The 22,560-nt window shown below is 37.2% G+C and overlaps 1 protein-coding gene across 2 annotated transcripts in view; it reads left to right on the top strand.

Annotated features, from left to right (window-relative positions):
• Positions 1-22,560, top strand: part of TTC21B (tetratricopeptide repeat domain 21B) — a 100,560-nt gene that overhangs the window by 28,681 nt on the left and 49,319 nt on the right. For both annotated transcript variants that reach the window (XR_011461508.1, XM_005893457.2), the window contains exons 12-20: positions 4,259-4,388; positions 8,965-9,122; positions 11,085-11,309; positions 12,364-12,602; positions 14,122-14,194; positions 15,413-15,523; positions 16,246-16,384; positions 18,765-18,871; positions 20,273-20,461. Coding sequence is in view for 1 of the 2 variants with exons in the window: in XM_005893457.2 (XP_005893519.2) it covers positions 4,259-4,388; positions 8,965-9,122; positions 11,085-11,309; positions 12,364-12,602; positions 14,122-14,194; positions 15,413-15,523; positions 16,246-16,384; positions 18,765-18,871; positions 20,273-20,461 (1,371 nt within the window). In the remaining variant the exon portion in view is untranslated. The remainder of the gene's footprint in view (positions 1-4,258; positions 4,389-8,964; positions 9,123-11,084; positions 11,310-12,363; positions 12,603-14,121; positions 14,195-15,412; positions 15,524-16,245; positions 16,385-18,764; positions 18,872-20,272; positions 20,462-22,560) is intronic.

Here is a 22,560-nt window from a genome sequence, read left to right as displayed (position 1 = left end):
CCCTGCTTCATTCCGTATTCCAAGGCCAAATTTGCCTGTTACTCCAGGTGTTTCTTGACTTCCTACTTTTGCATTCCAGTCCCCCATAATGAAAAGGACATCTTTTTTTGGGTGTTAGTTCTAAAAGGTCTTGTAGGTCTTCATAGAACCGTTCAACTTCAGCTTCTTCAGCGTTACTTGTTGGGGCATAGACTTGGATTACTGTGATATTGAATGGTTTGCCTTGGAAATGAACAGAGATCATTCTGTCATTTTTGAGATTGCATCTAAGTACTGCATTTCGGACTCTTTTGTTGACCATGATGGCTACTCCATTTCTTCTGAGGGATTCCTGCCCGCAGTAGTAGATATAATGGTCATCTGAGTTAAATTCACCCATTCCAGTCCATTTCAGTTCGCTACATTTGTCCCTATGAAATTTTATCTCCTCATACTTATCCCATAATTTCAGATTATTCTATCTTTTGGGGTCCTAACTGTCATCTGTTTTATATGGATCTTTGTTGCCTCTTGAGAAACCTATATGCAGGTCAGGAAGCAACAGTTAGAACTGGACATGGAACAACAGACTGGTTCCAAATAGGAAAAGGAGTACATCAAGGCTGTATATTGTCACCCTGCTTATTTAACTTCTATGCAGAGTACATCATGAGAAACGCTGGGCTGGAGGAAGCACAAGCTGGAATCAAGATTGCCAGGAGAAATATCAATAACCTCAGATATGCAGATGACACCACCCTTATGGCAGAAAGTGAAGAGGAACTAAAGAGCTTCTTGATGAAAGTGAAAGAGGAGAGTTAAAAAGCTGGCTTAAAGCTCAACATTCAGAAAACGAAGATCATGGCATCCGGTCCCATCACGTCATGGGAAATAGATGGGGAAACAGTGGAAACAGTGTCAGACTTTATTTTTTGGGGTTCCAAAATCACTGCAGATGTGGCCTGCAGCCTGAAGTTAAAAGACGCTTACTCCTTGGAAGGAAAGTTATGACCAACCTAGATAGCATATTCAAAAGCAGAGACATTACTTTGCCAACAAAGGTCCGTCTAGTCAAGGCTATGTTTTTCCTGTGGTCATGTATGGATGTGAGAGTTGGACTGTGAAGAAAGCTGAGCGCCAAAGAATTGATGCTTTTGAACTGTGGTGTTGGAGAAGACTCTTGAGAGTCCCTTGGACTGCAAGGAGATCCAACCAGTCCATTCTGAAGGAGATCAGCCCTGGGATTTCTTTGGAAGGAATGATGCTAAAGCTGAAACTCCAGTACTTTGGCCACCTCATGTGAAGAGTTGACTCATTGGAAAAGACTCTGATGCTGGGAGGGATTGGGGGCAAGAGGAGATGGGGACGACAGAGGATGAGATGGCTGGATGGCATCACTGACTCGATGGACGTGAGTCTGAGTGAACTCCGGGAGTTGGTGATGGACAGGGAGGCCTGGCGTGCCACGATTCATGGGATTGCAAGGAGTCAGACACGACTGAGAGACTGAACTGAACTGAACTTGTTGTCAAACATCATCTGCCTATGTGGCTCCAAGTAGAACTGAGAATGGAACCCTCTTGTATTACCACAGAGTTCATTCCAAGTTGACATATATCCATTAGCGCTCTTTTATTACAAGCAATAAGCAGATGACTTAACTTTGTTATACTCAACTCACAATTCAACATAGAGATATCATGGCATGCACTATCAAATACTTCATTCCTGAAAGCGTAGTTTTTAGTATTCTCCCTGATTTTTCCCTGAAGTTACAGCTTCAGTAACTGTGTTAACAAGGAAATGAGAATAATGACCTTTCCTTAGGGAGCTCACACTGCCTTTTATTGGTCATCATATCCTTTTCCAGACTTTCATGACCAATTTTTTTCAACTAACCACTCTGGAATTGCACTTGGGATTGATCTCAGTTTCTCCAGTCATGATCTGCTTTCGGTTGCTCATGAGTTGGAAAGCATTTTTCAGTACCCATGCAGTATTTAGAATTCATCCAACAAATGCTTGTAGGGTTCCCAGTGGACTGTTCAGAGTTGGGGAAATAGTTGTGTAAAAGCAAACAATATTCCTTGCCTTCTTAATACATGAATACTAGCAGGAGGAAACTTAATACAATCAATCTATTATGCAGTATATTAGGAGATTACAGGAGAAAATAACAAAACAGAGTGAAAGGGGGTAGTAATTTTAAATAAGGTGGTCTAGGTAGGCCTCATTATGATGGTAAAATTTGGAAAAAAACTTCAAGGTCACGTGGGAATATAGTATAGAGTGTTTCAGGCAAAAGGAGCCATTGTGCAGTGGCCCAAAGGGACAGAGGAGGGCGGCTGGGACCGAGTGAGGAGGCAGGGAGTGGCCACTGTAGGTCTCAGCATAGGAAACTGAATTGGTGGTGATTTCTCTGACTTCAGTTCTGAGAACAGTGGGGAGCCACCAGAGCGTTTCCCACATGATCCAGTTCAGCATTTTAAAAGGCTTCTTCTGGCAGCTGGACTGAGGGTAAACTGTAAAAGGAGCAAAAAATAATCTGTTAAATTGTAGTTGGGTCCCTAGTGCACTGCTGCTGCTGCTGCTAAGTCGCTTCAGTCGTGTCCGACTCTGTGCAACCCCATTTCTCCAATACGTGAAAGTGAAAAGTGAAAGGGAAGTCGCTCAGTTGTGTCCGACTCTTAGCGACCCCATGGACTAGGCCCACCAGGCTCCTCTGTCCATGGAATTTTCCAGGCAAGAGTACTGGAGTAGGGTGCCATTGCCTTCTCCGAGTGCACAGTCATTCTGTTTTTCCATAGTGTAACCTTCATCAGCATGATAGAATCTAATTAGCATTACAATGCTGTTTTCCTGGGGAAATATCAGAAAGGCAGACTTGTCTCTCCAGCTCTGTTTCTGTTACTTTGGCCCTTTTACATATACATGTACATACTTTTTTTAAAAAAAATCAAGCAGATATCTTAGAGATTGTCTTTGTAAGCCCTGGATTTTTTACTATGATTCATTCTGAAATTAGAGGAAAAATGATGGTTGTTTTCAATTAGTAATTTTTAGCAAGGGGCAGATGACATCACAACCTCACCCTGTTACCTGTGCTTTCATTATTTTCAATTGCACTGAAAAAGTAAATATATTTTAAGAATATACACTATATCCATTACCATGTAAAGTTTTAAAAGTCTCATCTTTAAGACACATAAGGACCCTTAGCCCTATAAAAGACGCAAAACTAAATATGAAACTACTGTAGGACTAATAAGACAAAGAATGCTAAAAAAAAATTTATTACCTAGATAAGTGCTTTAGAAATTTCAAGAAGTTGAAGTATTCTAGGCACCAATAGTTGTGTTCTGAAAATTCTTTTGAGCACAGATTTTTTGGTGCCTCAACATTGAAGATACCACATTTTTCTTGTTAGTAACAGTGGCTCCTTGTAGGGTCAGTTGTCAGTAAGAGGCTGTGCTTCAGTTACAAATCTGTGAGTGTGGAGCGTAAGGTTACGGGGATGGGAGGATCGTCCTTCAGATAAAGGAAGGAGCATTAGTAAGGTAAAGCAGTAGAGTAAACGTGGAATATCTAAAATCTAATATCACATTTCTAAGTTGTGAGTGGATAAAGATTGAGTAGATAGCCATTAAAAGAATAAACAAGTGGTCTAGTACTACTTTAGTTATTAAATTCATTATTAATAAAAAGAGAAATTGAGGGCCTAAACACGTCAGACAGAAAAGTGGGGGATATGAGACATTCGGTGTAGTGTACACGCATGTGTTCTGCCATTGGATTTTTACTACGATGACAAAATCTGAATTCTCTAAAAACTGACTTTGCGGTATTCTCGAGGGTGGTGCAGGTTATTGAATTGAATAAAATCCCAAGACAGGTTTAGAATTAGAACTCACATTCCCTTGACTCTCAGTTCCAGCAAGAAACTCTGCCTCTCATTATTCCTTTGAACAGGTGTGTTTCCTTGATAAAGCTTTTGAACATAAATGCTCCTTTCATATGTTATCAAATTAGTAGCTGTATAGTAATTTCACAATTATTTTGATGAGCAAAAGCCATCATTTATATAGTCTGTTCATAGATCTCAGGGAAATAAACTAGTATTAATCTAGTCATAGTGAGATATTGGACAATAAATAGAATAAGAGAAGTTTTAGAAAAGCATGTAGGTTTTGCTCTTCACATTACAATTAATAATGTGTTTATTTTTAGCCTAATACTGTTAAAAACTTATAAAAATGACTTGCTGATTTGTTTTGTTTAGCCTGCAAGTCCCGGGCAGCCTCTTTCTCCACTTCTCAGACGTTGTACCTCAATCCTGGAGACTATAGTCAGAACCGTTCCTGGTCTTCTGCAGGCTGTCTTTCTAATAGCAAAAGTGAAGTATTTGTCAGGTAAGGTGTACATTAAAAGCTTAAAATAACCTTTATATTCTGATGTTGATAAGAACAAGTATTAACAAACTAAGCACTCCTCATATATGAAGAATAGTCGCACAAAATACACATTTTATATATGCACAGTTCATTAACTTTTAACAGAATAAAATTGTACAACTCTTAACTATTTAGTTCTTTAAAAAAGATTACCATAAACTTCTGTGATTCAAATGAACTTCTGGAAAAATATAGTTCTACCACTTTAAAAAAAAGTCCATCAGATAGTACTAAAGCCAGGCAGTAAAAAATTATAGTCTTTAATCTCTCCTTTGAACAGATCATAATCCATCATTATTGATTCATTGGCATAATCAAATCTGATGTTTATCAGGTTTCAGATACTTAGGAAATATATTAATTCCTATCTAGTTTCTGTGATTGGTAATTCATAGCTTTAAAAAAATAACCTCAGTTGTTACTTTAGCGTTTTAGGACATACACATGTTTGGCAATATATATGTAAGTAGACCATCACATATATATATATATATATATATATATATATATATGTATATATATCTTTGCTGGCTACATGCTATGCAGAGTAAATTAAGTTTGTAAAGTCCTGTAGGGCAGAAACCACCTTAAATGTATTCATTCTCATGAACAGTTACTTCCTATATATAACAGAAAGAGTTAAGAGATTGTCTTTACTAATTTTTTGGATCTTGGTTTTAACTATTTTTAAAAAAGAACCAAATTATCAGAAGAGTTTATTTCACCTCTAAAATACTCTAGTTGTAAGAAGTGAGTCTCTGATACCTTCTCCTAAGTGAGTTCTGTTGAGCCACATGATATTTCTACTTTATTTTCAGTTAGAATGGGTGTCACCTACTAGATATTCAAATGGGACTTTGAGTTCTGTTATTAATTTATTAAACATTTATTTTGAATTTTTATATAAATCAGTCTCAGTATATTAATAGTAATATTTCATTGCCAAAGTCTCTAGGAATGAAGTGCTTCCCTTGTGGCTCAGCTGGTAAAGAATCTGTATGCAATGCAGGAGACCTGGGTTTGATCCCTGAGATGGGAAGATCCCCTGTAGAAGGGAAAGGCTACCTACTCTAGTATTCTGGCCTGGAGAATCCCATGGACTATACAGTCCATGGGTTGCAAAAAGTGGGACATGACTGAGCAACTTTCACTTTCACTAGGAATGAAGGGTTTCCCTGGTGGCTCAGATGGTAAAGAATCTGTCAGCAATGCAGGAGACCCAGGTTCAACTCCTGTTTCAGGAAGATCCCCTGGAATAGGAAATGGCAACCCACTCCAGTATTCTTGCCTGGAGAATCCCATAGACAGAGGAGCCTGGTGGGCTACAGTCAATGGGGTGGCAAAGAGTCGGATACGACTGAGCGACTAACTCTTGCTAGGAATGAAAGTCTTGTACATTAACCCCACTGTTAAAAAGAGCAGCCTGAAATACTGTGAAGTAGTGCTGGCACATGTCTAAACAGTAGTATCTTGCTAAGCTGCCAACTGCAGTGACTTCTGGTGCAAACTACCTGGAGTTGGAGCAGACTTACGGGTTAAGGGCACAGTCTCCATCAGATGCCCCAGCTGTAGACAGCAGCCACAGGCTCAGGGGATCCCAGAGCCATATGCATGTCTGACTTGCTGGCTACAAATTTAAGGGTTCTGACGACTCCCATCAGGTTCAGTAGTTTGCTTGAAAGACTCACAGAAGTCAGGAAAGCACTATAGCTAGGATTAGAGTTTTATAGCAAAAAATATCCATCTGAACTAGCAAAAGGAAGAGATGCAGAGGTTGAGGTCTGGGAGGGTCCCACGTGTGAAGCTTGCATTGTCGTTTCTTAGTGGAGTCAGGACACATCAACTTTCTGACACATCAACATGACAAAAATCCCTTGGACTGCAAGGAGATCCAACCAGTCCATTCTGAAGGAGATCAGCCCTGGGATTTCTTTGGAAGGAATGATGCTAAAGCTGAAACTCCAGTACTTTGGCCACCTCATGCGAAGAGTTGACTCATTGGAAAAAACTCTGATGCTGGGAGGAATTGGGGGCAGGAGGAGAAGGGGATAACAGAGGATGAGATGGCTGGATGGCATCACTGACTCGATGGACGTGAGTCTGAGTGAACTCTGGGAGTTGGTGATGGACAGGGAGGCCTGGCATGCTGCGATTCATGGGGTCGCAAAGAGTTGGACACGACTGAGCAACTAAACTGAACTGAACTAGAACATTAGCAGCAGGGAAGCTCACCCAGGGTTCAGTACCCAAGAGTTTTATTACATAGACAGCTCCCCTCTCCCCAGGTCAGGCTGGTATGGGTGACTTAGAGTCCCTAACCCTCTAACCACATGGTTGGGATCTCTGGCCTGGCCAGCCCTTAGTCATATTAGCATAAGTTATCAGGGCTTACCATGAATAACAAAGATACTCTTATTGCTCTGGATATTCCAAGATTTAGAGATGGTCTCCTGGGAACCAAGGCCAGCCAAATTCTTTATTACAGAAGACCCTGACAAAGGCAGAACTGCAGGACAGAAATGAAATTTCTTTCATTTTTTCCTCAAGAGAATTTGAGCTGATCTCAGATAAGAATGTGATATTGATGTGATATTTGTTTGTATGGCCTTTTTTCCCAACAACAATGACCTGTTTCTCTATTTTTAAGTAATTAGTGGCCTTCTAAAGCTAACTGGCCATATTCCTTCTCTTTACCTTTAGAAAAAACAAAAACGATCTCAGTTATTCACATAGTTCTCATTTTTTTTTTCAGGCTCTTATTTGCAAACCCTTCTTTTGGGAAATAATCTTTCTATTTTTTAAAATATATTTATTATTTGGCTGCGTCAGGTCTTGGTTGCAGTATGCGCGATCTTCACGGAATCATGCAGAATCTTTCATTGTGGCGTGTGGGCTTAGTTGCTCCATGTCATGCAGGATCGTAGTTCCCTGACCAAGAATCAAACCTGTGTCCCCTACCTTGCAAGACAGATTCTTAACCACTGGATCACCAGGGAAGTCCCAGTAATAATCACTTTTTTTCAGCTTATCTCCATGATTCTTCTCTTTCCTACAAGAATGTGGGGGTGGTAATTTGCTTGCAAATTTATTATGCTTTATTATTTATTATTATTATTTATTATTATTATTATTAAAATAATCCTTTCTTTTTTTGCCTGTAGAGTTCTGAGTGTTGAATTGCATCAGAATGAAAACTCTAATATTTATTATGCTTGATGGTTAATTGACAGATTTTGATGCTTCATTTAATAAGTTATTGTACTAACTCAGCCAAATTTTTTTCATTAAGCCCTTGTTGTTAAGAAGAATATTTTCTGTTTAAATGGATTCTGTTATAAGAAGGTTGAGCCTTTGGGACCGAAGGCCTGACTGTAAGCCTTATTTTGTTTGTTGAGGTGTCAGGTAAGGTCACAGAGAGTTATTGAACAGATAATAATTTAGGAGAGTTACGCAGGGCTCTGGTCTAGCTGTACCTGCTTAAGGCCAGTTTATGAGATGGCTAAATGTGAATCAGTGTGAGTTATATCACGAAACTTCTAGCACCTAGAGTCTGTGCTGGTGTTTCTCTGAAGAGCCTCTTCCTCCCTTAGCTGTCAGCCCAAGGTAGAATCCAATATTTTGATCACTTTCATTTTGATCATTTCCTTCTGTTTTAAGACTCCCAGATGTAGTTAATATCCTATAATGGAATATAATCTGCAAAAATACTGAGTCACTACTTATACCTGAAACTAACAGAGTAAATCAGCTGTAAATCAGCTACAATTAAAAAAAAAAAAAAGACTTCTAGATATACAATAGATGTGTTTCCAGAATATTTGAATATTTCAGTTAGTATTAAAAGGCATTTAAAGTCTGTAACTCACATTTCTAAATTTCTAGACTATATTCCTATGCTTTTTTGTGTTGTCTTTTGTGCAGTAGTAAAATTTCTGGCCAAGAATGATTGTACAACTAAATCTTTCTTGTTAATGTGGCACTATAAAATTCTAGTTATTTAAATTTCTATGTTTTACATATTTTAAAGAAGTTATAAATTTAAAAACATTAGACAAGGAAAGTAAAAGTACATTTATAGGACGGTCAGTAACAGTGGTGATGGATTCTGATTTTTTCACATCCTCTGATTTGCTCCTTATCACCAAGGGGATGGCCTGGCTTTGGATATATTCTTTCATGCAAACTAGAAAGAAGCGGATGGTGGCGCTAGTGTTAAAGAACCTGCCTGCCAGTGTAGGAGACATAAGAGATGGGTGTTAGATCCCTTGGTCGGAAAGATCCTCTGGAGAAGGGCATGGCAAGCCAATCAAGTATTCTTGCCTGGAGAATCCCATGGACAGAGGAGCCTGGTGGGCTGCAGTCCACGAGGTCGCAGAGTCGGACACGACTGAGCGACTTAGTAGTGGTGGTTCAGGGGGAGTTTAAGCTGCGGACCTCCAGGTCAAACACCGGAACTATCCATACACTGCTCTTCTCCCTCTTCGCTCAGATTTCCTCTTAATCGTTTTTTTTTTTAACTTTGTTTCCTCACCAGGTGATATTGAAGCAGCTTATAATAACCTGCAGCATTGCCTGGAGCACAGCCCTTCCTATGCCGATGCCCATCTCCTGATGGCTCAGGTTTATTTGTCTCAGGAAAAATTCAAATTGTGTTCTCAGTCTCTTGAACTATGCCTGAGCTATGATTTTAAGGTAAGTGTTCCAGACTCAAATGGATAAGTCATATCGCTGTCCTTAAACCTTTAGCAAATGTTTACATGTTCAACTATTTTGTATTTTAGCCTGTAACATTTTGCTAATAAATGCATTTTTTTAGTGGAAAATGTTTTGAACTCGTTAGCAGTAGGAGAAAAAAATGGAGGCACCTGTGGTTTAGTTTAACAAAACTATATGGACTTGGCAACAAAAGACCTGGAATTAGCGTCTGATCTTCCTACCTTTTGCTCTCTGAACCTCAGTTTTCTTTTCCATAAAACTTATAATACTCTACAATTTTAATGAACATTAAATGTACTGTGAATACATATAAAGATAGTTGTAAACTATAGAGCATTGTTGTTGTTCAGTCATTTAGTCCTGTCCTACTTTTTGCAACCCCATGAACTGCAGCACGCTAGTCTTCCCTGTCCCTCACCATCTCCCAGAGCTTGCTCAAACTCATGACCATTGAGTCGATGATGCCATCCACCCATCTCATCCTCTGTCGTCCCCTTCTCCTGCTGCCTTCAATCTTTCCCAGCATCAGGGTCTTTTCTAATGAGTCGGTTGTTGTTATCAGATGGCCAAACTTTAGAGCTTCAGCATCAGTCCTTCCAGTATTCAGGATTGATATCCTTTAGGATTGACTGGTTTGATTTCCTTGCAGTCCAAAGGGCTCTTGAGAGTCTTCTCCAACACCACAGTTTGAAAGCATCAATTCTTTGGCACTCGGCCTTCTTTATGGTCCAACTCTCACATCCATACATAACTCCTGGAAAAACCATAGCTTTGACTACATGGACCTTTGTCAGCAAAGAGATGTCTATGCTTTTTAACATAGAGCATTGTGCCAAATATTTTTATGTTTTAGGATTTTTATTGTTTGTCTCTTTCTTGGACCTTGATTTTTAATAACTTTGGATACATCATCACAGAATGCCTAGTCATTTTGAAAGTTGGTATGTAGTTTGAGGACATAAACATGCTAGATTTCTATCCAAGACGTTCAGTGTAAATATCCCATATCCCTGAGCATTACGTAAAATCCTAGGTTCAGGGGCTTCCTGAAGTCACGTTAGGAGCTCCTCAGACTTTCTGTTTGTCTGGCAGTTCTTTGACTCTTTGATGTGAGAACCCTTTAGTTAACTGGAGAATTCAAGTTGCAGGCAAGGTTTGCAGAAAGTAACACCTGGTTCTTAGAATGGTAGTTCTTAAGACTAATGAGACATTATGACCCCAGTGCCAGCACCCCACCCAATAAATCAAGATCTCTGAGATCAGAGCATAAACGTGATTGTTTACACAAGGACAACAGGTAAACTTGATGCCTAGCTCTGGCTCAAACCCAGCCTTAGGAGGACTATAGCCATCCTAGAGGTTAGATGGCTGCCACATCACCTCATTCTGTACCATCTTCTTTTCTTGACTCCTTCCTCATCGTCTGTCATTCTCTTATTTTTTCTGTATATGCTTTTGGTAGCCAAACTAAAGACAGAAGCTTCAATAGTACACATTTCAGAGTAGTATCAAAGGGTAAAAACCCATGTTTGGTTAACATGCCCTGAAATGTTTAATCTTTAAATTAGAAAATAAAAAGAAACTGTAGAAATCTGATAACTTATATTTCAGTACAAGAAGTCTCAGATAAAGAAATTTCATTTTCTGAAAACTAAAATAATTTCTTCGAATATACTTGCTGGCCTTCTAAACTCTGTGTGCAGTTTCTCTCCTGTCATGGTAGCAGCACCAGGGGAATGCTAGGTAGTGGCAGGTTACCTGAATTCTGATGTTTCAGTAAATGATCAGAACATGAATAAGAGGACAGAAAAGGACCTCATGCATTCACAGGGTGGACTGTCCTCAGCATTCCTATTATCACAACATTTTATGGATTGTAAACTATGTGTTGATATTGCAAGCACTCCAAGGAAGGATTTCTGAATATTATTTTTTCAGGTGAGAGAATATCCTTTATATCATCTGATAAAAGCACAGTCACAAAAGAAAATGGGAGAAATAGCAGAAGCAATTAAAACTCTGCACATGGCAATGAGTTTACCAGGAATGAGGAGAATTGGATCTTCCTCAAAGTCAAAATACAGAAAAACTGAAGTTGATGCAAGCCATCGTTTATCAGTCTTTCTTGAGTTGGTAGAGGTTCACCGTTTAAATGGAGAACAGGTAGGTCAAACTTAATTCAATTGCTCAGATCTGAACTTTGTTATCCAAATATATATAGTCATAGGAAATGAAAATGCAAAAATTATTCCCTTGAGCAAGTGGTTAAGTTTAGAAAATTTGTTTCTCATCACTTGGCACCAGATGGAAGCAAACATGAATGCAATTCTGAGAAAAGAATTAGAATCTTGTAAAAAATGAGGAACTTATCATTTATAATCTGTTTTTTAAGTTACAGTGGTTGCTAATCAGTTACTTCATATTTCATATTTTAGTGGAAATTAAGGCTATGTCTAGGTACTTGCCAAACCTCAAAGAATGTCTACTTCACTAACAAATTAACATAAAATGCACTTAATAAGGAGAACCAATTCCATTATAGATTGATTCTATGATGCACAATTTTTTTTTCTTGGTTTAACATTTCTTAAATCAGCTAAGTTGAGATGAATTAAAATAAATGATACTTTAGGTTCATTGAGGTACCAGTGTGGAAATTAAGAAATATTTTCACCTGGAATATAACAAAAATGATGTCTTAGTGTAGGGAATACCTGCTATATAGTGAAGAACCATCTGGTCCAGAGAGCGACTGTGGACTGGATCCCACTGAAGACGCAGTAATGAACATGACGAAGACTTTAGGCTTTGGAGTCAGGCTGCTTCCCCATTTGTTAACTCCTTAGCTGTCTGAGTCTTATTTTCCTTATTGCAAGGTGGGAGGTAATTATAGTAACTACCTTGGAGGATTGTCATAAGAAGTAACGGGTTAATACAATGCTGGATGCAAGGTAAATGTTAATTAAATTATAGTAGCAGCAACTCTTATGTAGCAACTGCTGTTGTCATAGTTATGAGAACACTTTTCAGCTAACAAATACGTCATCTTAATTTGGTCTCTGAGTTTTAAATTTTTGTGCTTTTCAAAAATCGATCAATATATCACAAATATCAAAACTGTACTAGCACTTATTGTTCATTCTGTATTAGAAGAAGACCCTCATTTGTAGTGTGATATGTTACAGTTTTGAATGTTATTTTGATGTCACCCTTACAGCACGAGGCAGCCAAAGTTTTACAAGATGCCATCCATGAATTTTCTGGGACGTCTGAAGAGTTGCGTGTCACTATCGCTAACGCAGACCTAGCTCTGGCCCAGGGAGATGTGGAGAGGGCTTTAAGCATGCTTCGGAATGTTACAGCCGAGCAGCCGTATTTCATAGAGGCCAAGGAAAAAATGGCAGATATATATCTGAAGCACAGAAAAGAGAAAATGTTATATATCACTTGTTACAGGTAAATGGGTCTTTCAGCCCATTATATTTTGACACATGTATCTCCTAAAATTAATCCCCAAACTTCTTTCTTCCTTTTAACTGCTTTTCGTATACTTTAATAGATCCCTTCCTTAATGTGTTCTTGCTTCTTCTACTGTGACCAGCCACAATCACTCTAACCAGGTTACACTCTCCCTAAAACCTAAATCATAGTAATTAGGATTTATTTCAACCTGTGACTCCCTCCAGCTTCTCAGCTCAGTCTCCCTCCTCAGGTATTATTTTTGGACCTTGAATCTTCCTGGGTGGGAAGGAAAAGAGCAACAATTATGTGTCTTCTAATAGCTTAAAAGCATTATGTAATGTAACAATTCAGGGACTAAATGGTCATGTTTAGCACTGTCTCATAGCAGAAGAAAATTATGGCTTAGTATACATTGCACTAAAGTATGGATTACAGAAATGGCAGGGGTTTAAAGTATCATATGCTGATGCCCTTAGGATTTAGTGGGATACACAACACACAGACGTGAGTGTGCACATGCACACACAGGTTGCTCTTACACTTCTCCCCAAACAAAAAGATAAAGATACAAGCACATAATCCATGTGAAAGAAAATTAATGTTTTTATCCTTAAGAATTTTGATGAATTGAGTCATGTTGATTCATCTATATTTTGTAAATATCAAAGCCCAGAAATCTGTTCACATTCTTTGTGGTTACTGAGTGATGCAAAGAAACTGAAGAGTACCTCCTGTATAGTTGAATGGGCGGGAGCTTCCTAAATTATGTTTTCTGTGATGTTTCTAAAAGATCAGCACTATCATCTCTAATGATATGACAGTGTTTTAAAATTGAGTACATGTATTGGATCCACTATAGTAGAGTAGTTAAAAGCATAGTTTTTTATTTTATTTTTTTAAGCAGATCTGACACATTAGCTATGTAGTAAACTCTTAGCATTATCTGTAAAGTCTTAGTTCTCTTTTCTCATTAGTTTTTGGACCAATTAAATGAGATGTTCACTAATGACTTAGCACCATATTACTTGAGCAACTTTGGTATTTTCACCTTTAGCAGTTTACATTTTGTAGATAAAAAGAAGCAGCAAATACTAAAGTAGAAGATTTTGTATTTTTATCCCTGTATATGACTTACACCATGAATATCAGAGCTCAAAACACATAGGATGACAATAAGTATTTGTCATATTTTGGAACTTCATTCCCACATCATTTTAGAATTAAGGAGAACAAAACATATTTCTGGATAATGAGAGCTTACATATTTACTGTCTTGTCAGTATACTTCTACCTGCTTTTCAGGAAATGGAAAATTTAATGAAAAAAATTGTTGCCCTAGAGTAAACAACCTGGTTGTGAGTATTGGTAGGGTTTTAATAGTATGTATTACACTGTGGGATATAAAGAGTACTCAAAGGCTATTAGTTTATTGAAATAAGTGAGCTTTTCTTTTATTGGCTTAGAAGAAGAAATTTGTATTCAGTATGCTAAGTAGACTTCATCTGATTTCCAGAGAAATGGCTGAAAGGATGCCCAGTCCTCGGTCTTTTCTTCTCCTTGGTGATGCATACATGAATATTCAGGAGGTAAAGTTTATGATACTACTGTACCTAGATTTAAAAACAAAAAACCAAAAATTCTTCTTTGTGATTAGTATAACATTCTACGGAAAGGAATTTGGTTTTTTTTCCCTCCATTTTTAATGAGATATAATTGACATGCAGCATTGTGAGTTTAAGATACAACATGATGATTTAACTTACATACATCATGCAGTGATCATCACAGTAAGTTCAGTGACTATCCATCATCTTATATAGGTACAAAATTTTAAAAATAGAAAAAAATATTTGTTCTGTGATGAGACCTGTCAAAATCTACTCTTTCACAGTTTTCATATACGGGTACATATAATGTACCTCACTGTTAATTATTATGTTGTACATTACATCTGTAATACTTTTAACTGGAAGCTTGTACCTTTTAATCACCTTTATCCAGTTCCCCCTCTCATTTTACCAATGTTTACTTAATAGTTGAAGATCATGTCATCACAATAAAAAGGAGACAACCATGACATTTAAAAAGTTGTAGTTATTTTTTTCAAACGAAGATCCAGTTATTCAGCACAGACGTTTGAAATAGAGATGATACCAGAAGTAAAGTGAGAGTCATCTTTAAAAGGGTGAAAAGAGCTACTGGCTGAGACGGAGTTTTCTTCAAAGGGAAGCAATCCTCTGACCTCTGATTCTGTCTTTTCTAATGACTGCCAGATGAAAAGTCAAGAAGCTATCTCTCAGTTCTCATATGACTACTTATGAGGACCTGGGCCTACTTAATATGGTTGGGATTGTCCTACTAAGTTATACCTGTACTGCTGCTGCTAAGTCGCTTCAGTCGTGTCCGACTCTGTGCGACCCCATAGATGGCAGCCCACCAGGCTCCCCCATCCCTGGGATTCTCCAGGCAAGAACACTGGAGTGGTTTGCCATTTCCTTCTCCAACGCATGAAAGGGAAAAGTGAAAGTGAAGTTGCTCAGTCGTGTCTGACTCCTAGCGACCCCATGGACTGCTACCTACCAGGCTCCTCCATCCATGGGATTTTCCAGGCAAGAGTACTGGAGTGGGGTGCCATTGGTGACTGTCATTTCCCTGAAATTGTTAATGTTTCTGGAATTAATATGTGCTTTATTAGTCTTGTTAAGTTTTCCAGATGTAGAGCTTAGTTATAGAAGTGTTGCCATTTAATGGGAGCCAACTAAGCTGTTATTTTATTGCTTATTTTTTGTATCTGCCAACATTAGCCTGAGGAAGCCATAGTAGCGTATGAGCAAGCACTAAATCACAACCCAAAGGATGGAACATTGGCAAGCAAAATTGGGAAAGCTCTTGTGAAAACTCACAACTACTCAAAGGTAAATACTTCACATTTTTAGATATATCTGTTGGATCAAATTTGCGAACCCTGCTCGTTGAGAAATCTTCAGCAAGCACTATTTGTATCTTAATGGTTGGAAACCCCAAATTTGTTTTTACAAACTGGAATTTGTGTTAAGGACTTTCTCAGTGTCTCAGATTCTTCTCTGCTTCGTTTTGCAAAGGATGTTGAGACCCTCAAGTTTACGTCAGGCTTCACCTTACACCCAATTTTGCCATCAAGTAAATTAAGATATGTTTACTGTTAACATCTCTTTCATTATGTGACAAAGCATAATAGATATCCTTTCTGTTGAACCAGTTTTGAGCCATGTGCTTTGAGGATTTTTTTTTTTTTTCTGTTTTTTGTTTTCTAGTCAGGATAATGGATTTTCCTCTAATTGTTATATTCTTGCCCTACTCCTTGTAACTGTTGATCATATATATAACACCTAGCAAAGAATTTTCAGTCAGTAAATTTCACTAACTTTTGGAATAAAAATTTTGAGTACTTTTGTTATTTGCTAGAAGAAATTCTAGTTGCCTTCTGTGAAGTTTGATTCTGTAAGAAAAATGGCATACTTAACCAATAGTGCAAGTCCGTGTATAAGCTGCTTTTAGGTTACTTCCAGTTGCTTTAAGTCATAATGTGTGTAGGATCTATGCTTGAATGCCACTCTCACTGCCTTTTCTCTTCCTAACTGAAATGGATTCTGTTTAGGCAATCACTTATTATGAGGCCGCTCTGAAAAGTGGACAACAAAATTATCTCTGCTATGACCTGGCTGAGCTCTTATTAAAATTGAAGTGGTATGATAAAGCAGAAAAAGTTCTTCAGCATGCTCTAGCTCATGAACCTGGTATGAAAATCTAATTTTAATATACCTGATATATCTGATCCTTTTTATTTTGATATTATATTAGTATGTATTACCTCCTTAATATGTGTGAGGTTGATTTAATTTGTCAGAATGTCAATCTACTAAAATAAGATATTCGTGTTATAGAGAAACACTTTACTTTCCAAAGTGACATAAAGGAAGTTTTTTTAACTAAATTTTTATTTCTATTAGAGTACACTTGATTTACAATGTTGTATTAATTTTAGGTGTACAGCAAAGTGATTCAGTTATACATATATATAATATATATACACATACAATATAGCCATTCTTTTTCAGATTCTTCTCCTATATAGATTATTACAGATGACTGAGTAGAGTTCCCTGTGCTATATAGTAGGTCCTTGTTGATTATGGTGATGTGTATTTGTTAATCTCAAACTCTTAATTTATCCCTCGCTACAACTTTCCCCTTTGGTAACCATAAGTTTGTTTTTGAAGTCTATAAATCTGTTTTATAAATAAATTCATTTGTATCTTTTTTTAGTTTCCACATATAAGTGATAATCATATGATATTTGTCTTTTTCTGACCGACTTCATGTAATGTGAATCTCCAGGTCCATCCATGTGGCTGCAGATAACACTATCTCATTATTTGTAATGGCTAAGTAATGGTCCATTGTATATTTGAAGTTGATGCTTAAAGCCTACTAAGTTGAATGCATTTTTAATTCCATAGAAATACTTGCATGAGTCTTGTCAAACCTTGCTTGAAACACTACAGATGGCCTTAAATGTGGATGTGCATTTTTAAAAAGGTTTTAGAGATTAAAGGAGTATGTTCTACTTCCATGGGCATAAGCATATTACATTTATTCAGTATAAATACTTTCATTTAATAATTACTTGCTTAGCACATCCAGTGGTGTACTTAGATGCCTTAGTGCTTACATTAGTTTTTGAGGCAGATAAAATTATCTCCATTTTTAAATTAACAATCGATACTCAGTTTTCTTGATAGTTTATAGGTTCACCTAGCTGATAAAGAGTAGCACCAGGGTTCTGATAAACATCTTAAATTTAACTTGTCTGAAACTGAATTCCTTATCTGCCTCCCCACATCTGTTCCGTGTGCGGGCTTCATCTCAGTAACTTCATCTTTTCTTTGCAGTTTCAGATAGCCAAAATCCTGGCCTTCACCCTGCTCCTTGTCCATTGGAAACCCTCTTGGTTCTTGCAGATATATTCAGAATTCTCTCGCGTCTCCTTATTTCTCCCACTGTCAGCCTGTCCTTGCTTATGTGGATTACAGCAGTAGCCTCCACCTGGTCTCCGTGTTTGCACCCTCAGCCCCACGCCCTGACACAGTCACTCCTAACCCAGCAGCAGCACTGGGCCTTCCAAACAGAGGAAGCCCGGTCCCGCCTGCTCCAGTCCCCCTCGTCTCCCATTTGTCTCAGAGTTAACTGGAGTCTTACAGGGGCTTATGTGGCCTCCACAGGTGCATGCTGCCACCCCCCTGACCTCTGCTTCCAACCTGCCCTCACCATTGTCACAGCCTCCTTGTGGTTCCTTGTACCACCTTTTCTCACCTGTAAAATAGCAATAACAAAACATGCCTCTCAGGTTGAAAGTTTAAAGAAACAATGTACGTAAACCACTTCAAACATAGTATGACGCACTTGATAAATGGTGGAAGAAACAACTTTGTGTTAATTACCTAGAGTTCTTTTAATACTCTTGAGCACTTGCCTTGTACAAGGCTTTAATTGCTTTGCATCTATTATTTAATAATTTATGAACCTGAAATTTTACAATAATTCTATGAGATAGGCACTGTTATTTCCCATACTTTACAGATGAAAGGGAGGGACAGAAAGGATAGATACCCTGTTCAATTTGTATCTTGTTAACTAGCAAATGATAAAGCCTCGATTTGAAGCCAGACAGGTTGACATCAAAGTCAGTGTTTATTATGTATGTGTGTGTGCTTTGTGTGTGTGTGTGTGTGTGTATATACACACTTTTTTAAGTTCTACTATTAAAAAATAGCAGTTATCTTAATTGCATGTACCAAATACCCTATCTTGTCTCTGAAAAACTTCGATAAACGGAAATGCTTACACACTTAATGAAAATTGAAATTCTTACTGTGTCGTTGTATTGTTCTATGTCTAAGAAGAGTCTCCAGTTATTCTACAGTTCTTTAACCTTTCTTTAGGCCACTTTTTAATCATAAATCCTTCCCCCTCTGCCAAATTTGGCCATTCTTCATTTAACTTACTGAATATTATTAAACTTAATTCACTATTTTTCAGAATCAAGTTTAAGAACTTGTAGGAAAATGTAAACATTTTAAATGAGTCATAATTTTCCCAATATATTTTCTTTCATAGTAAATGAACTGTCGGCCCTCATGGAGGATGGACGTTTTCAAGTTCTTCTAGCAAAAGTTTACAGTAAAGTGGACAGACCTGATGATGCAGTCACTTCATTGCAACAGGTAAGGAAAATACCTTCGTTTGTGAAGGAATGAGGGTGGGTGGCGGTCTCAGAAGGAAATATACCACATACAAAAAAAAAAGACAGTCTTTAGGCCCAGCTGTTCTGGAAGGTAAGTCAAATAGAAATAACATTTGAATGCCAGTGGATTGTACTGTTTAAAAATATCATTGCTAATTATTATATAACAATTAGGGAAGGTTGATATTTTCAAGGTTGATATTTTTAATCCTGTTTTACAACTAAAGAAGCTTGGTTTAATAACTTGCAAGAACTCACTCAATTAGTGTCATAGGCAGGAGTTAAACTCACTTTTCTTCTGTTTATTTCTTGCATTTATTTATATCTTCTTTAGTTTCCCTTAATACTTTGTGGTTTTTCAACGTAGAGGTTTTGTACATGTTTCCTTAGATGTATTCCTAAATATAAGTGTCTGATGTGTTTTGATGATTTCTTAATTTCTAGTTTGTTAATAGTATTTTTAGTACATGACTTAAATTTTATCTAATGTATTCTCTGCATCTGTCAAGATGGTCATGTGACTTTTTTCCAATTTTTTTTTCCTGTGGTATATTAAATTGATTGATTTTCAGATGTTAAACCATCCTTATATTCCTGAAATAAATGACACTTTGTGATTTTTTTAAAAAGATATTGCTGGAATTTAAAGATATTTCCTAATATTTTGTTCAATATTTGTGCACATACATTCAAGAGAAAGACTGTTCTCGAAGACATGCTATTTCTTAATGTTTGGAACAATTCAGTATTAGCATCTTTGAGACCTTGAAGCTTTTTTGATGGTAGATTTTTATTAATGGATTTAAAATGTCTAGATTTCAGACTCATCATTTAAAAATTTTTTTCCTTCTAAGTGATGTCCTTAATACCTTCCCAAGAATGGAACAGCTAAGTTGAATAGCCTCAGTGATTTTAGAGACTTAGCATGTTTTACAGGGGTGCTCCCTTCAGAAAGACTAGTCTGATCTATATGCCATTGACAGTATGTGGATGTACTTACTCCCTGAAACCAGTCAATATTTGATTCAATAACTTTCAGGTACTATTAATGTAATAAACATTTACAATTTTTAATGATAGTATCTAGACATCTTTTCTAAATATTTGTTCCATGGTTGCATTTCCTCCTCAGAGAAAAGACTCTCTACTTTTATAGTATTATACTTTTATAGTTTCAAAGATAATTGCATGGCTCATTTGCAAACAAGTACCTTTTGAAGACCTCAATTAAGACATTATCTTTGGATCAGGCTTTGTTAGATTGAAGACCAATCATGTTTAAATAAATCTGTAAAATTATGCTACATGTGAATGATTGAGAATTGTTTCATTTCTTTTCTACTTCTTTTTTTAATTGCTTTTTATCCTTACATTTTACTAGGCTCGAGAATTACAAGCTCGGGTGCTAAAACGTGTTCAGATCGAACAGCCAGATGCAGTTCCTGCACAGAAACATTTAGCAGCTGAAATTTGTGCAGAGATTGCAAAACATTCTGTTGCTCAGCGAAACTATGAAAAAGCAATTAAGTTTTATAGAGAAGCTCTTGTTCATTGTGAGACAGATAATAAGGTCAGTACCTTTATAAAATTTTCAGCACCTTGTAATCCAGATGTCATCTCATTTCCCCAAATGTAAATTTCTTAACAGCTTATTTATAAAGATTTGAAAAGAAATGTACTAAAAATACAAGTTAAAATATTAATATTGGTTTTATAAATACTGTAAAATACATGCTGGCTTGAATTAATAATGTTAGAGTCTAAAAATTATTATGGAACAAGTGATAAAAAGTAAATCTGTAAGCTTTTATGTTCATCTATGTTTTAATAATTACTGTAAAACGATTTCTCAATCTCAAATACCTGAATCTAGAGGATTCAATTCAGTTAACTGAATACCTATTGTGTATCAGTCGCTGTTTAGTGCTGGATATACAAAAGTGGCTAGATTGAATCTCAACCTCAATTGGCACAATGTTAGAATAAATGCAAAGATAATATTAGTGTAGAAAATATATACATGGCATTTTTTGAAAGTTTTTATTGGCTGTATCATTGATTTATAATGTTAGTTTCAAGTATACAGTGAAGTGATTCAGTTATACATAGATTCATTCTTTTTCAGATTCTTTTCTCACATAGGTTATCACAGAATGTCGAGTAGAGTTCCTGTGTTATACAGCGCTCGTTCGTGAAAGTCGCTCAGTCATGTCCAACTCTCTGCAACCCCATGGACGATACAGTCCATGGAATTCTCCAGGCCAGAATACTGGAGTGGGTAACCTTTCCCTTCTCCAGGGGATCTTCCCAACCCAGGGATCGAACCCAGGTCTCCCACATTGCAGGTGGATACTTTATCAGCTGAGCTACCAGGGAAACCCTATCTTGTATACAGTAGTGTGCATATGCTAATCCCAAGCTCCTGATTTATCCCCCCACTACATTTCCCCTTTGGTAACCATAAGTTTGTTTTTGATATCTATAAATCTGTTTCTATTTTGTAAATAAGTTCACTTGTATCATTTTTTAAAAATTAGATTCCACATATGAATGATATCATGATTTTAGTTATTCTGAGTTCACTTAGTATGATAGTCTCTAGGTCCATCCATGTTGCTGCAAGGGGCGGTATTTCAGCTTTTTTGTGAGTAATGTTCCGTTTTAATATGTGCCACATCTTCTTTATTCCTCTGTTGATGGACATTTAGCTTGCTTCCATGTCTTGGCTGTGGTGCATAGTGCTGCTATGAACGTAGGGATGAATGTATCTTTTCTAGTTATGTGTTCTCCAGATATATGCCCAGGAATGGGATTGCTGGATCATATGATAGTTCTATTTTTTATTTTTTTAAAGAAACCTCCATACTGTTCTCCATAGCGGCAGTACCAATTTACATTCCCACCAAGAGTGTAGGAGGGTTCCCTTTCTCTACACCCTCTACAGCATTTGATGTAGACTTTTTTTGGGGGGAAGGATAATTTTTTTCACAGAATTTTATTTTTTGTCAAACCTCAGTGTGTGGCTCAGCTGGTAAAGAATCTGCCTGCAGTGCAGGAGACCTAATGTAGACTTTTTGATGATGGTCATTCTTGACCCAGTGTGGGGTAACACCTCACTGTAATTTTGATTTGCATTTCTCTGATGAGTAGTGACACTGAGCATCTTTTCACCTGCTTTTTGGCCATCTGTATGTCTTCTTGGGAGAAATGTCTGTTTAGATTTTCTGCCCATCTTTTGGTTGGGTTTTTGTTTTTTTTTTTTTTTTTTTTTTTTTACTTTTTTAATATTGAGCTGCGTGAGCTGTTAATTTGGGAGATTAATTTCCTCATCACATTGCTTGTAAATATTTTCTCTCATTCTATGGGTTATTATGGTTTCCTTTGCTGTGCAGAACTTTTCAGTTTCATTAGGTCCCATTTGTTAAATTTTTTTTTTCATGACCAGGAGGTGGATCCAAAAAGATACTGCTGCAGTTTATGTCAAAGAGTGTTCTGTGTTTTCCTCAGAGCCTTTTATAGTGTCCAGTCTTGCATTCAGGTCTTTGATCCATACTGAGTTTATTTTTGTGTGTGGTGTTAGAGAATGTTCTAATTTCATTCTTTCACATGTTTCGTGTAGTTTCACGAGCGTGTGTCTTCCTTCACGCCTCTCTCTTGACTTACCCGCCA

This window comes from Bos mutus, chromosome 2 (assembly GCF_027580195.1).
Source record: "Bos mutus isolate GX-2022 chromosome 2, NWIPB_WYAK_1.1, whole genome shotgun sequence".
Taxonomy (NCBI): Eukaryota; Metazoa; Chordata; class Mammalia; order Artiodactyla; family Bovidae; genus Bos; species Bos mutus.
This window is presented reverse-complemented; position numbering and strand designations above follow the sequence as displayed.